The following is a 14,902-nucleotide window of genomic DNA, read 5'->3' on the forward strand; positions in this document are numbered from 1 at the left end:
CTGATGAAGGCTCATGGCACTGTAGCCTGAAAAGAGGTTGCTTGCAGTTTACTGTTCCACAGTAAACCACCTTTCCAATCCATAAAATTTCTATGACCTCTTAGGGGTAAAAGTGAATGCATGCTTTTTTGCCATTTTTTAGCTCTCACTAAAAAAAAAAAAAAGAAAGTGTCCCATGTTTTTTGCAGGCCTGGCTTTCACATTAAAAATTTTTATTTTATTTTTTATTTTAAGGGTGGACAGTCGCTTTAACTTGTCTGTGTGTTTCTGTAGATGATTTTATCATACAGCACAATCGGAGCTGATGACCTAAGATTTTGAAGTACCCTTTGGCCATGTTTATTTTCTCATCACTGTTTTATTTCCGTCTCTCTGCTTATTGCATTGACTGCCACAGCTGCTGGCCGGGATGATAGCAGAGCCTGCATTTCTCTCTGAGTATACTATCTTTGCTCTGGATCATGCCAAGCGTGACACTGTGGTGAGTCCTCCCACCCCTTTCAGCCATGCCTTTGGTGGGGGAGAAGAGTAATTCTAGAATGCTTAGGATTGCTTTTGGCTTACAGTCTCCTAAAGGCATCCTGATTGCCCTATCCACCTCTAACACTGCTCTAAAATTAAGGGCTTACTACCCAGTAGATGTGGCTGATACAAACTTTCTAACATTAAATGAGTAGTATGTTTGTGTTGTGCTGTTTATGCTCCGTCTTCTAGTGTTGTCCGAAGTACTAGGTGAAAGTAAAAATAAATGTATATTTTAATACTTAAGTAAAAGTATGGTGAAGAACACATTAAAACATTTACTTAAGTGAAAGTAAAAAAGTTATTGCCTAATATACTACTTTTTGAGTTAAAAGTAAAAGTACCACAATTACAATGAATGCAACTATTGTTAAAGTTTTTATTTTAACTTTATTGCTCTTCAATTCAGTTCACTTTGCTTTTAGTAAAACAAAATTTTGAAAATGATTGTTACTCATATGAGTCAATAATCCAGCATAGCTAAAAAAGCTGTTCAACAACTGCACTACCAGGAAGTGGATTATTCAGTCTGATAAGAAGTTCCTTCAGATCAGGCCAGTTTACAATATTATTGACTAGTAAAACATGCCTGTTTCTTGCGTTAATGAAACGGACGCTAGCACGGTTTCCTTCCAAACCTCCCCCCCTCCCTCCCTGCTCACCCCTTTTGGCGTTCTGATGGCACTGGCCGCCATTGTTGCGGACCTGGGCACGCCACCTTCAATGTGCTGTGTCGTTTGTTGTGAAGCCACTGACGCCATTGCTCCTCCCTTGACGTCATCACGTTTGATGCGAGGGCGGGGCCCCAACACAGTGTTTTTGGTGGCTTCACCACCACGAAGGCTTCGAACCGGAAGGAAGTGCCCGGAGGACCTGACAGTGACGTCAGTGTCCTCAGAACGTTGAGGGTGAGTTTTATTATATAGGATGTCTTCTGACTGGGTCTGCAGGTATTGAACAAAGGGAATCTCTGTCTGAAACACTTGACTTCCATATATCAAAAAATACTTTATCATCATTGTTATCATCATGTGCATTAGTAGTGCTAATTCATCACTTGCATCTTCATCTTCGTTATTGTCATGCTGTCCAATTCAGAGAAGGCTTTCTTAAAATTGTAATCGTTGTTGAACCCTTCAGTCTTAAGGCCAGACAAGCAGACTTCCTCTGTAAAAGACTTATCAGTCCAGTGGACAGTCACTCTAATGTAAAAGTTTCTATGAGATGACCAGCAGTCTAGTCTGTTTTGGTAGAAGCATTCGTCCATCAAAAATTGCAGCCAGCTTCAACTTCGTGTCTGCTTCAAACGACTCAACTCATTACTGTTTCGCTGGAGACAGGCAAACAGTACAACAAACACAGGCAACTCCACTGTTCTCATAGACTGTATTCCCTGAACAGCAAAATATAAGATGAGATGATCCACTGTTTGAGTGACAAGGTTATGTAATAGCAAAATCCTATTCCAGGTTTTGCTGTTTCATTTGGTTTACTGAAGAGTCGTCATTTACATCTTGTTTCCACTTTTAGCTGCAAGCATCAGATGTAACTGAGTAAAAGTAGTAAGCATTGGTGACATTATTACTTCGTTAAAAGTAACAAATGTTTCCTGTACTTCTTTACAAATAAAATTGACTAAACTTTTACTTAAGTACAGTGATTAGTTACATTTACTTAGTTACTATACAACACTGCACCAAACTTTTCCTTTTTTTTAAAATAATGTTATCATAACACCAGGTATTACATTTGCTGTATATATAGTCAGCAAACAAAAAACCAACAAAAGTGGAGAAACTAGATCCGCTACGTGGAAAAAAATAAAAGAACAGCAAAAAAGTAGCAAGATCAACACGACACTTCCAAGACACCTTGGAGGCGAGTAATAAAAATGCTTTATTAAATGAACTAGTAAAAAAGGCCTGTTTCTGAAAGAAATGAAATGGGTGCTAGCAAGGTTTTCCTCGGAGTGTGTATGTTTGAGAGAATGTGTGTGTGTGACTGAGCGAGTGAGACTGGGTGCGAGTGTGTCTGTGAGAGAGAGAGTGTGTGCCAGGGGTGCCCCCTCCCTCCCAGTTTCAGGGTCCCCCTCCCTCCCAGTTCCAGGGTCATCGTCCCCCCTCCCTCCGAGTTCCAGGGTCCCCCTCCCTCCGAGTTCCAGGGTCGTGCCCCCCTCCCTCCGTCCCTCCGAGTTCCAGGGTCGTCCCCCCTCCCTCCGAGTTCCAGGGTCGTCCCCCCTCCCTCCGAGTTCCAAGGTCGTCTCCCCCTCCCTCCCTCCCTCCCTCTAAGTTCCAGGGTCGTCCCCCCCTCCTTCCCTCTGTTCCAGGGTCGTCCCCCCTCCCTCCCTCCGAGTTCCAGGGTCGTCGTTCCCCCACTTCCCTCCCTCTGAGTTTCAGGGTCTCCCCCTCCCTCCGAGTTTCAGGGTCCCCCTCCGTCTGAGTTTCAGACCCCCTCCCTCCCTCCCAGTTCCAGGGTCCTCCTTCCCAACCAGTTCCAGGGTCGTCGTCCCTCCCTTCCAGTTCCAGGTCTCCTCCCTACGAAGTTTAAAAGTCATCTTGACTTACCTCGTTGGGGTTACGGCGGCCACCAGCAGCGGTAAAAGGCGTGCAGGCACGGCCCTTCTCTCTCTCAGCTGTGGTCCTCCCCTCATTTCCTGTTTCCGCAAGGGCGGGACCACAGCTGAGAGAGAGAAAAGGGCCGAGGCTACACGCGTTTTACCGCTGCTGCCAGCCGCCGTAACCCTGACTTGGTAAGTGAAGATGACTTTTAAACATCGGAGGGAGGAAGGGAGGGACGACAACACCCTCATGTTTGTGACGTTGCGTTGCTTTGCCTGGCAACTATGCTGGGTCCCTTTCCCTCTGTGTTCAGCCCTTGACGTCATAACGTTATGACACGAGGGCGGGACAGTGAGACAGATGGTTACAGGCAGCACGAACCTTACGAACCACACGGACCCTACGAACCCTTCAGTGCCACGGTAGTCAGCTTCAGAATGTTGGAGTTGGAAATTATTATATAGGAAGTTAAAAAGACTCGACACGGAGCCGTGTTTCAGCGAAAAAACACCTGCTTCAGGAGTCTGTTTGTTGTGTAAGCCAATGAATGGAACACCATAAGCAAGGCAGTCAAATCAAGTCTTTAGAAAGGCTAATGATAGATGAATAAGCATAAGCTTAAAAAACAATCAAAACTGGAACAGAAATCAACCGCAGTGGTGCTAAGCAAGAAACGCTGCCTTGATTTTGGTGTTCCATTCATTGGCTTACACAACAAACAGACTCCTGAAGCAGGCATTTTTTCGCCGAAACATGGCTCCATGTCGAGTCTTTTTAACTTTCCTTTAATAAAGCATTTTTATTACTGTTTATAGTGGAGTTTGTTCTCATATGGCCCCCTCTGACAACCTAGTTCCAGAGAGGGCTGTAATATTCTCTCTTATCCTTACACTTGTCATATGGAATATAATAGTTTGGACAGGTGAAGCAATAGGGTTTTTGTCTCCTAACACTTCCCAAGGTACAGTGGACCAGCCATTCCCAAGATATAGTTTGACAGAATAGGCAGAGTGAATCAGAGAAATTAGAAAGGATGGAGACTATGTTTCTTCTAAAGGAAAAGTCTTTATTACTTACCAATTATAGATAACAAGGCAATAAAGCAATTAGACAATGAATTAATTAAGCAATAAAACAATTAGGCAAAATAATTAGACAGGGTGATCAGACAATATAATTAGGCAAGGTAATCAGACAGAGTAATCTGGTGAAGTAATTAGGCAAAGTAATTAGGGAATTAGATAGGGAATTAGGTAAAGTAATTATGGAATTAAGGAAAGCCCAACAAATAGAAATATTTGTTGCGGGAGAAGGAAATTTCACTGTGGTGAAAATGCAGTTACTGTGGATGGTCTGAGCCTCTGATTAGATGTAACAGAAGAGTGCCTTATATACAGTTGATTGAGCATCAATCCCCTCCCATCCAGTCGACAATTTGCAACTTCAGCCAATTTTATTGTAACATCAGCTAAATTCTGTCTTACGTTATTGTTTACATTAAATGGAACGCACTATCTGAATGTTTACAGAATAATGTTTATAGAACTTCAGCACCTCTAAGGTTTTTACAAAAAATTGCAGTCGCCATCTTGTTATAGGAATTTCTTTAGTACCCATGTTTATTATAGTGTTATCTCAGAACCTCAACGCATCTTAACCTTGAAACTGTAAATACATTCTCAGTGTCCTTGTGTATGTAGAATTAGTGTCACCTTTTCTGCCAGGGCAGGGAAAGAGCTCTCCTTGCTGGAACAGCATGACCTCGAAGTACAGAAAGATGAAACTGTCAGGCTTTCTAAGTTTGAGCCTTTAGTCAGAAAGATGCAGCTTTAAGCATAAAGTACAGAAAATGCAGTGCTCAGACATTTTAAGTCTGAGCTTTTAACTTATGCATTTCATGAGTCACTACTGACCTGTCAGTGGTCAGAAAAAGAGCAAATCAATTCATTACTCACTTCCATGGTGTCTTGGAAGTGTCGTGTTGATCTCGCTACTTTTTTGCTGTTAGTATATATAGTCAGTACAGAATGAATATACGCAAGTATTCACAGAAAACATTACAAGTTGGGTAGAAGTTTTATTTTTCCTTCTTTCCTTGTAACTTTTTTCAATGTAATGTCACATTATAGCATAAGAGAAAAAAGAAAAAAAAATCTAAGGTTTCTTTGTTAATATGTAAAAGAGAGCATCTTTTTCCAACATTTTAAACCACATGGGTTCTTCTATGCAGCCACTAATCTGATTGATAAAGTTGTCTTCCATTTTTGTGCCTACACGAAAAAAAAAAATCTTATTTAAATCACACCCTTGATTTGCTTTGTCACCCATTGTTTTGAATCTACACAGACTATGGGGGGGAGGGGGAGGTTGTGGAAACCAATGAAAGTTGTATTTTTTTGCATACTTTTGTCAAATGCAGTTTATATATGCTTTCAAAGTTTTAAAATACACTAGATTAAAACAAATTGCAGGCTACCTGGCTGTTAAACACCTACCCAAAGGTGTGCATTAACCTTTCTATTAGTGAATGAGAGAAGGCAGCAGTACAACTTACAGCAGGAAGATAGGTTGCCAGCTTGCTCAAAGTTTGTCAGGGTTGATCCTGTCCTGGATTTACCCTGTTGTATCTCTGGATAAGAGCAGTATATAAGCGGAAATAAATGACATTAACTTGTAGTGTATTCTAGCAGTCAGGACACAGGTGTCAGGCTTCTTACGGAAGCACAGGGTTTGTGAGCCCTTGGACCACTGCTGTGGAGCGGCAGTGGCAGGCAAAACCACCCCCAAACCAGAGGCAAGGCAGAACAGGACTGGAACCCCGGACTGGAGTTGCAGCAGAGGCAAACAAGCTGGGACAGGCAGAGCAGGAACAGCTAGACTTCACCTGCACTTGACCGCTGTTCCCCAGGAGTTGAGCCCCTGGGTGCAGGCGGCCGGCAGGACTTACAGGACAGGGCAGGAACTGGATACCAGCAGGAAACACACAACAGAGTCAGGACTAAAAGCTGCCAGACAGCCACTAAGACAGAAACACAGACAGGTGAGAGTCAGGACTGAAAGCTGCCAAGCAGCCACTAAAAAGGAACACAGACACAAGACAAGGAAATGCAGACCACAAAACAAGACTAGGAACTAAGCAATAAAACCAAAGCTAACTCCACACAAACAAACTAGAACCAGGCAAGAAACTCAGACTAGAACTGGACTAGGCAGAAGTGCACAGAGCACACCCACATACCAGGGACCTTAGACAATGCAAAGGCAAACACAGAAGTTTCCAGGTGGCTAATAAAGCCCATCAGCACCATCAGCAGCTGAAGTTCAGCTGCAGGAATCACAAGGCAGCTACGGGTGCTGTTCAGGCACAAACAAGAAAAGCAAGTCTGGCAGCCTGGAAGATCCGGACCGGACTGGGCTGAAGTCTGACAGTTCATAGCAGCCACTGGTTCAGGCCACCAGAGGGCGAGGTGAGCACAGACAAGGAAACAGTCACCACCGTGACAACAGGTCTCTGCATCCAGGACTTGATCAATCCTGTCAGGCAAATCTGGAGGTATAGGGGATGTGTGGGGGAGATATGTGTGTGTGGGGGCGGATCAAGTCATAGTTAAAATCAGCACTTTGGATAGTGACTCACTTAAAGTAGTTTTTGAAGCAAAATCAGTTGCTATCTTGCTTCCCATCTGAGAACTTTTAATCTTTGTAGAATGTATCCCGATATGTTCTGCAGGGCTATGGAGTCGGAATTGGAGTTGGTAAAAAGGTACTGTTAACAACTCTGACTACAGCTTAAACCCCCCCCCCCCAAAAAAAAAAAAAAACTTACAGTATATGGTAAATTTATGATTTTATATTTATATATTTTTGTTCTGGATCTAAAGTACTGGTAAATATAAGTTATATTTCTCAGCGGACAAGCAGGCTTGCTTACTCTCACAAGTGGGTAGACGCAAATATGCCATAGAAAAAACTAGAGCTTTAAGGAGCGTGAGCCGTGCTCCACCGCACATGCGTGAGTGCCTTCCCATCCACCCCGTGACGTCCTTGGCACCGAGGAGCATGGGTGACGTGTATCAGGCGAAGGCTAAGAAGCACCATCACCAATCTCCTGTGATCCATGGTGCTGGGAGCTCCGGGGCGCAGAGGGATTCGGCACCCGAGAAGCATTGGCACCAGGAGGATCACTCCCCCTCCATCCAGGAGGTACCGATGCATGCGTCTCCAAGCAGCCAAGATCCTGCTTCTGCTTCAGCCTCAGTAATTCTTCAACCTGTGCCTCAGCCGACGCCACAGTCTTTCCTGATGTCAGTCCTCGAGCGCAGCCAGGCCTTGCTCCCTGAGCTTCTGGATGGCCTCGTGCAGCGATGTGCGTCAGTATCAGGGGTGCTTGCGCCTGCATACTTCCTGCTGGGGCCTTGCCTGGCCCTCAGCCTGCGGTGCGGACTCTGATGCCGGTGCCACTTATGGTCCCGGTGTTGACTGCCACCTAGGGCGGTACCCTGTTGTCGATGGAGGAAGCTTTGCTGGAGTCAAGATGGCAATTACTCTCTCGTTGCCGCTCTCAAGGACAAGGGTCCTCAACATCGAGGCATGCCCGGTCTTGGACATCCCTTGGGGGATGGGGGATGGGAAATAGTGCAGCATACCTGAAGTACAACATTATAGCTAAAACTTATAGACACTCCATATCATTCTCAGAGATACACAGCCTCCCAGATTTGAAAAGGCCTAGCTGCCCCACCACTCTATTCTAGTCAAATCCGCTCTCAAAAGGACCAGGAGCTCCAGGACTCATCTCTCGAATCTCCCGGGTAGGGAGACCAGGACACTGGATTCCTTTGGGAGGAAAGTGTTTCAGGCCTGGATGCTCAATTCCCGCATCCAGATTTACCAGCTCTACACGAGCATTTACTTGAAATCCATGGTGAAGAGTGTGCTAGAGGAACTCTCCACCCTTCTACAGGCCAAAGTAGTCAAGCTCATCCCACCAGGGGAAGAAGGGAATGGGTTCTGGTCCTCAGGTACTTCTTGTGCCCAAGAAAATGGAGGGATTACGTCCCATGCTAGACTTCAGGGACCTGAATAAGTATCTGGTTAAAGAAAAGTTCAGGATACTTTCTCTGAGCTTCCTTCTCCCCATGATTCAGGCAAATGATTGGCTATGCTTTCTGGACTTAAAGGATGGCTATATATTGTTGTTTTATTGTAGAATTTGATATACCACCTTTATTGTGGAGGAGTGGCCTAGTGGTTAGGTTGGTGGACTTTGGTCCAGGGGAACTGAGGAACTGAGTTCAATTCCCAGCACAGGCAGCTTCTTGTGACTCTGGGCAAGTCACTTAACCCTCCATTGCCTGCCGCATTGAGCCTGCCATGAGTGGGAAAGCGTGGGGTACAAAATGTAACAAAAATAAAAAAAATACTAACAAAGATCAAGACGATTTGCAAAACAATTGTTTCAGAATAAAATGAAAAAGAACTCCAGTTAAGACAGGTCAGAGTATTCATTCACACATCACAGGTAAGCTAAAAAGATAATAGAAGGTGGGAGGGGAGAAAGGGAAAGGGTGTATCTCCAGAGGTCTGTGCAGGCTGAAAGCATGAGCCACTAGGTAATAGGCAAATCAAATGCCTGTTGGAAAAAGTGGGTTGTTAGTAATGTTTTAAATCTAGGCAAAGAAATCTCTACATTCAGATACTTCCCAGCCACAGGAAGTATTACAGATTTCATGTGAGGAAATACCACTTTCAGTACCACGTTCTGCCATTTGGCCTTGATCTCAGGATCTTCACAGATTGTTTAGTAATAGCTGCAGTGTTGCTTTGCAGACTGGGAGTTCATGTGTTTCTGTACCTTATCAAGAGCACATCAAAGGAGGGTGCTCAGGAGTCCATGCAGAGAACTATTTGAGTGCTGGAGTTACTAGGGTCCATGATCAACTACCCCAAGTCTCATCTTCAAACAATACAGCAATTGGAATTTATAAGAGCCCTGCTAGACATGGTGCAGGCTTGGGGCCTACCTGCTGCTTTCAGGGGCCTCTCCAGATGTAGGGCGTAGCAGTTAGTGCTAGCGTGCATTGATGCTTTTTTGAAGGCTATGTGACAAGTCGAAAAATTCTACTCTTCTCATGATCCAACCCTAATACCATCTCTGAACTGGCGTTAGGTTTTCGGCAGTAAGAACACACTTGTTGACTGCGCTGTTGTCTGAGCATCAGGGAATAGGAAATGACTGTGTTTGCATACATTTGTATGCTATTTGCTTTGTTGTCCGGCGAGCTTGCCGCTTCCCACGGTAGGGCCTTTTGAGCATTGTACACTGGCAGATGCGGGTACTAGAATGGTACTAATGGCTTCTAGCACCCATGATTACTTTTAAGCATTGGGCCCTGGTACCAGCTCTGAATATCGGTTGGTACATAGATAACTTTCTGATAGGGTAGAGAGGGCAGGAGTGATCCCCACCCATGGCAGCCATATTGAAGTTGGAGCCACCTTGGGCAGGGACAAGTGGGAATCACTCCTGTCTTTTCTACTACAAACTACCAGGTACTCTAAAAATAGGCTGTGGGGGTGCTTTTGTTTGTGGGGGTGGGAAAGGGAGGGAGAATTGTCATTGGAGGAGTGAGAACTGAACAGATGCCCTTATTCATGACCTACCTAATTGTCTTATGTGGATCCCGGCCAGTGTTCAGCTGAGCACCTGCATAAATACTGGTGTTTGCCTCCTATCTGGTTAGTCCTGGATATTGGGTGTTGGTTATCCGTACATTGCCCGTCATTGAATATCTAGCTCTAATTTATCTGGTGGTGATATGCATTTAAAAAGATTGCTGCTGGCTGAATATTGACCATTTGGTTAGTGCTTGGCCATGCCTACTTTACTGGTGTGCAGTCATGTTTTTGAATTCTAAAAAATAGCATTGAGTTAAAAAAAAAAGTGTATTTTTAACTGGACATTAATGTCTTTATAAAAGGAAAATCAATTACCAAGATAGAGTTTTCTGGAACCTCTAGCAAAACCAAAACAGATGGTTATGATTATATGATTAAAGGTTTTTCCCTGTATTAAAATACTTACATGCAAATTCAGTACCAGCAATGTTGAGGATTGTGCAGTGCTTCATGTTTGGCTAAGGTGAGGTAATTGCTTATTTGTGCTTGTAACACCTCTAAGTGGTATGATTATAAGAAAATGACTGTCATGTATCTGTCACCTTAGCCACATGGACTGTCTTGAAGTGTGAGCCCTTATGCTGTTCCGGAACCAGTGACACCAGGCCTAAAGGCTCGAGTTCTGTTCCAGGACCAGCAGTCGGAACGCCCGGTGCTTCACCTGTGATGACAGCCATTCCCCAGCGGTTGAGCCCCTGGGTGCTGGCAGCCGACAGGACTTGAGGAGGATCTGGGCACAAGAAGAGACAACCAGGAACAGTAACAGGCGCAGGCTGTAGGTCCAGACAGGTGGCTGGCAGAAGGCAGTCTCAAGTTCAAGCTTAAAGGTTCAGGCAGGTGACTAACAGAAGACAGTGTCAGGTTCAGGCAGGTGGCTACCAAAAGACAGTGTCAGGTTCAGGCTTAAAGGTTCAGGCATGTGGCTAGCAGAAGACAGTGTCAGGTTCAGGTAGGTGATAAGCAAAAGACAAAATGCACCTGTGCTTTCCATTGAAGTTGTAGCTGAGGCCCTGAGAAGCGGCCCTCCCCTCCCCTAAGTGGTGAAGGTATCTGACATCATGGAAGAGAATCCGTCCAAGAGGGGAGCAGCTGCGTGTGCCGCAAAGAGGAAAAAGCACCCACCGGACGGGAAAAAAGAACAGGGGAATGAGCATCCACAGAAGGGAGGAATCACAGAGGCACATGTCGCATCCCTCGTGCCTGTGCATGCACAGCGTCCTTCTGATCAGCAGTGCACAGTCGCGCATGCCGGGCACACTGTGTCTGTTTGGACTAGCGAAGCCAGGATTTGCGTTGAAGTTGTGACAGGGACTGTTTGTGCATACAGATTTGCAGTTTCTAGCATAAGGGAACATGGGCCTAGGTTTGTGGGTAGGTTTATGATCAAAAGCTTCAGACTCCTTATTTTTGACAGTTGCTGCAACCCAAGATGGGAAGAAAGTGGATTAATTGTCAGATTGAATGTGCTGTGAAGCCAGCATTTATGGCTATCTGATTAATTTTAATTCCTTGTCCATCTTTCCCTTCTAGTTCGGACAATGATTATCCATACTATGATATTTGTTTTCTAAGGGGCTAAGTGGAAAGCATTTGGGGAATTTTCTCCTTAAGGGCAGTGCTTTGCCTGAGCCAGTCCAAACATCAAATGTCTGTCATTTAATAATAACAAGTTTATTCTTTGAAATAAATTTTTCTTTTAGAACTTTGGCTTTTTATGCCTTTATATACACTGTTGTGAAAGTGCATACAGTTGTCTAGAATGTGTGACTATGGGTGTAGAGCGTTTGCTGTACTAATCCCCTGTGCTTGTAACTGCTTTGTAGTTTTGTGTTATAGTCTTATAATTTTAATCGATTTAGAGCTACTGTAGATTTAAGTTTCAGGCAGAAGTAGGGAGATAAAGAACAACAATTAACACAAAAAAGAGCCCGCAAATCAGTTTACTGGAACAATTTTGAAACAGCACTCCTTTAGTCCAGAATTTAATTTTTTCCAGTTTCATCAAGAAGTATAAACTGCCAGAAAAAAATTATGCAAGCCAAAGCTTCTGCTTTCTTAAATGTTTTAATTATATGATTTTATTTTCTGTCACCCTAATGCCTTCTTCCTCCTAAAGTTGCAGGAAATTAAATCCTTCAGCAAAAAATGTACTGTTTTAGTTATATAGTAAACTGACTTGCAGGCTTGATATGTTTTTTTAAACTTTGCCCCACTTCTGTCAAAAGTTAAATTCTGACCTTGAATGTTATCAATAGAAATCAAACAAAATAAAACATGGAAAAGAAAATAAGATGATACCTTTTTTATTGGACATAACTTAATACATTTCTTGATTAGCTTTCGAAGGTTGCCCTTCTTCCTCAGATCGGAAATAAGCAAATGTGCTAGTGACAGTGTATATAAGTGAAAACATTCAAGCATTACTATGACAGTCTGACAGGGTGGGAGGAGGGGGGTGGGTAGGAAGTATGTATGGGGACATCAAAGCATATCATTGATATTCTAACAGGATGGGTGTGGATAGGTGAGGGCAGGGTGATCAACAGAGACATACAGCTTTATGGTTTATAATGGGCTAGGAACCCCAGATCCTTGTTAAGTCCTTTCTGTCATAGTAATACTTGAATGTTTTCACTTATATACACTGTCAGCTAGCACATTTGCTTATTTCCGATCTGAGGAAAAAGGGCAACCTTCGAAAGCTAATCAAGAAATGTATTAAGTTATGTCCAATAAAAAAGGTATCATCTTATTTTCTTTTCCATGTTTTATTTTGTTTGATTTCTATTGATAACCTTAAGAGTGGACTAACTCCTGACCTTGAATGTGTAATGCCATTATACTTCCTTGCATGGAAATGTGTTAAAAATTAATGGTACAAGAAAGCACTAATAGCATTCACTAAATATATCTGCACTAGAACATGGGAGTAAATGATCATTCCTTGTGGGTGTGGTAGGTTACTCTCTTTTTCCTCTTTATGCCTTTTGTGTTTTCCCTTCCTGCAGAATGCATCTCCAGTTCCTAGACCTACAGACAATATTAATGGAGATGAAACAGCTATCCCTCAGGTAAGATGAACCTGTTGAAATTTATTGGATAAACTTTCCTGGGATCAATATTCAAAGTGATTTTAAGGAGGCTATCTGGGGATATTCAGCGGCACTTAACTGAATAGTACCACTGAATATCCCCTCTATCCACCTATGCCAAAACAGGCTATGTTGTGGACGGTTTGGGGGCAGAGTCAGCAGTTATGCAGGTAAGTGCCGATATTCAGCACTTAACTGGATAGGGTAATTGGACAAATCAGACTGCACAAAACACAGTTTTATCTTTGTCTGGTTTCACCTATCTGGTTAAGGGTTGAATATTGGCCTTAACTGGATAAGTACTGTCCATCCGCAGATACCCAGATATTTAATGCCAGTCGTGGACGTGACCCGGTATTGAATATGGGGGCATAAAGCAAGTGGCGGCTAAAAAAACTGTCCGCTGCTTGCTGAATATTTACGCCCTTGTTCTTTATTTGTTGCCTGTTAAAGCATTGATTATGTTTAAGGTTTGTTGTTAAGAACATAAGCATTGCCATACTGGGACAGACCGAAAGCTCATCAAGCCCAATATCCTGTTTCCAACAATGGCCAATTCAGTTCACAAGTACCTGGCAAGATCCCAACACAACAAAACAGATTTTATGGTTCAGTTATTAGGTTCAGACAATGATTGTCATATTTTTGACCGGTTTTTGTTGTCATTTCTTTCTGTAAGGGGTTTGAGATATAAATCTATTCATGAAAATTTATTTTACTTATCTAGGGTGGGGAGGGAGGAGGAAGTTGCCTCAGCTGTTCAAATCCCTTATGTAGCAGTGTGTGAACTTGGGAGGGTGGGTATTCTGAATTTGGTCTGGTATTATTGGGTGGCTCAATTGCATCAGTTGTTCGATTAGGACTCCCATTTGAAGAAAGCAGGGGTTGTTCTGGAGCAGGCGCACTTCCCCTGTTTTTCTTTGAAGCATTTACTGCGGATCTCCAGGGGTTTTCAAATATATTCTTGCGTGCTTTTTAATTCCTTCATGAAGCACCTGTTGGGCCTTTGGGATAGGGTACAGCAAAAGTATGGTCTTGGGGTTTCTTCCCTGGCTTCGGTTCATTATGAGCCTATTTTTTGGGGCAGGAGAGTAAAGTCTTTGCTAGATGGGAGAGCCAGGGGTTGGTTCAGTTTTGCCAGTTTTTAGATGTGGGAAAGATTAGCTGTTTTGAGGATTTACAGGACTTGTATGACTTGTCTGGTAGTGATCTTTCTTCTATTTGCAAGTTAAGCACTTCCTTAGTGCCCAGGGGTGGTTGCGGTATGATCCGGAACACAGTGAACATTTGGCTAATTTATGGATGTCCCTGGAGAAGTTTAAGGGCCCTATTTCTTTCCTATATAATTTTTTTCGGGGCAAGGAGTTTGTGACATATAAATTTATGGCCCAATGGGAACAAGATTTAGGGTGGGAATTGACTCGGGGGGGGGTAGAAGAGGGTATTTGGTGAAGTTAAGAAAGCATGTTTGTATATTAATTAAAGAGAATGCTTTTAAAGTGTTAACCTGCTGGTATTACACTCTGGTGCAGCTGCAAGCTATGTTTCCTCAGAGTGCAACGGACATATGCTGGCACTGCCTGGAGGAGCAAGGGACCTTTTACCATATATGGTGGACCTGCAGGCAGTTTAAACCTCTTTGGACCACAGTTGCCACCTTTTTGGGATGTTGCTTGGGGAGTCGGTTTCCTTTGGATCCAGCGGCTTATCTGTTGGGCCTTTGTTATAAGAGGGGTTATAAATGGCATTGGAGACTCAAATGGATTTGTTTGGCAGCGGCCAAGTGGAAACAGTCTGTGGGTCTCTCTATACAGGATTGGCTTTCGAAGGTCAAAGTGGTGCAGGACCTGGAACAACTGACAGACCACAAACATGACTTTCTTGATCCATCAAAAGAGGAATGGACTCATTTGGCAGGGTTGTTTGAACTGAGGGAGGGGGGATTTAATGTGACGATATTGCTGAAGAAACCACAGTGAACATCATTTCTTGTTGGTTTGTCTGGGGAGGGGGTAGGTAGGGGGAGGTTGAGGAATTGAGCCGCTTTATTTC

General features: G+C 43.6%; 1 protein-coding gene across 1 annotated transcript in view; it reads left to right on the forward strand.

The window, feature by feature from the left end:
• LOC115474884 (golgin subfamily A member 4-like) overlaps positions 1-14,902 on the forward strand; it is a 191,417-nt gene that overhangs the window by 66,164 nt on the left and 110,351 nt on the right. Inside the window, exon 3 of the mRNA XM_030210613.1 lies at positions 12,767-12,829. Coding sequence (XP_030066473.1) covers positions 12,767-12,829 — 63 coding nt within the window. The remainder of the gene's footprint in view (positions 1-12,766; positions 12,830-14,902) is intronic.

The sequence above is a fragment of the Microcaecilia unicolor genome, chromosome 1, assembly GCF_901765095.1.
Source record: "Microcaecilia unicolor chromosome 1, aMicUni1.1, whole genome shotgun sequence".
NCBI lineage: Eukaryota > Metazoa > Chordata > Amphibia > Gymnophiona > Siphonopidae > Microcaecilia > Microcaecilia unicolor.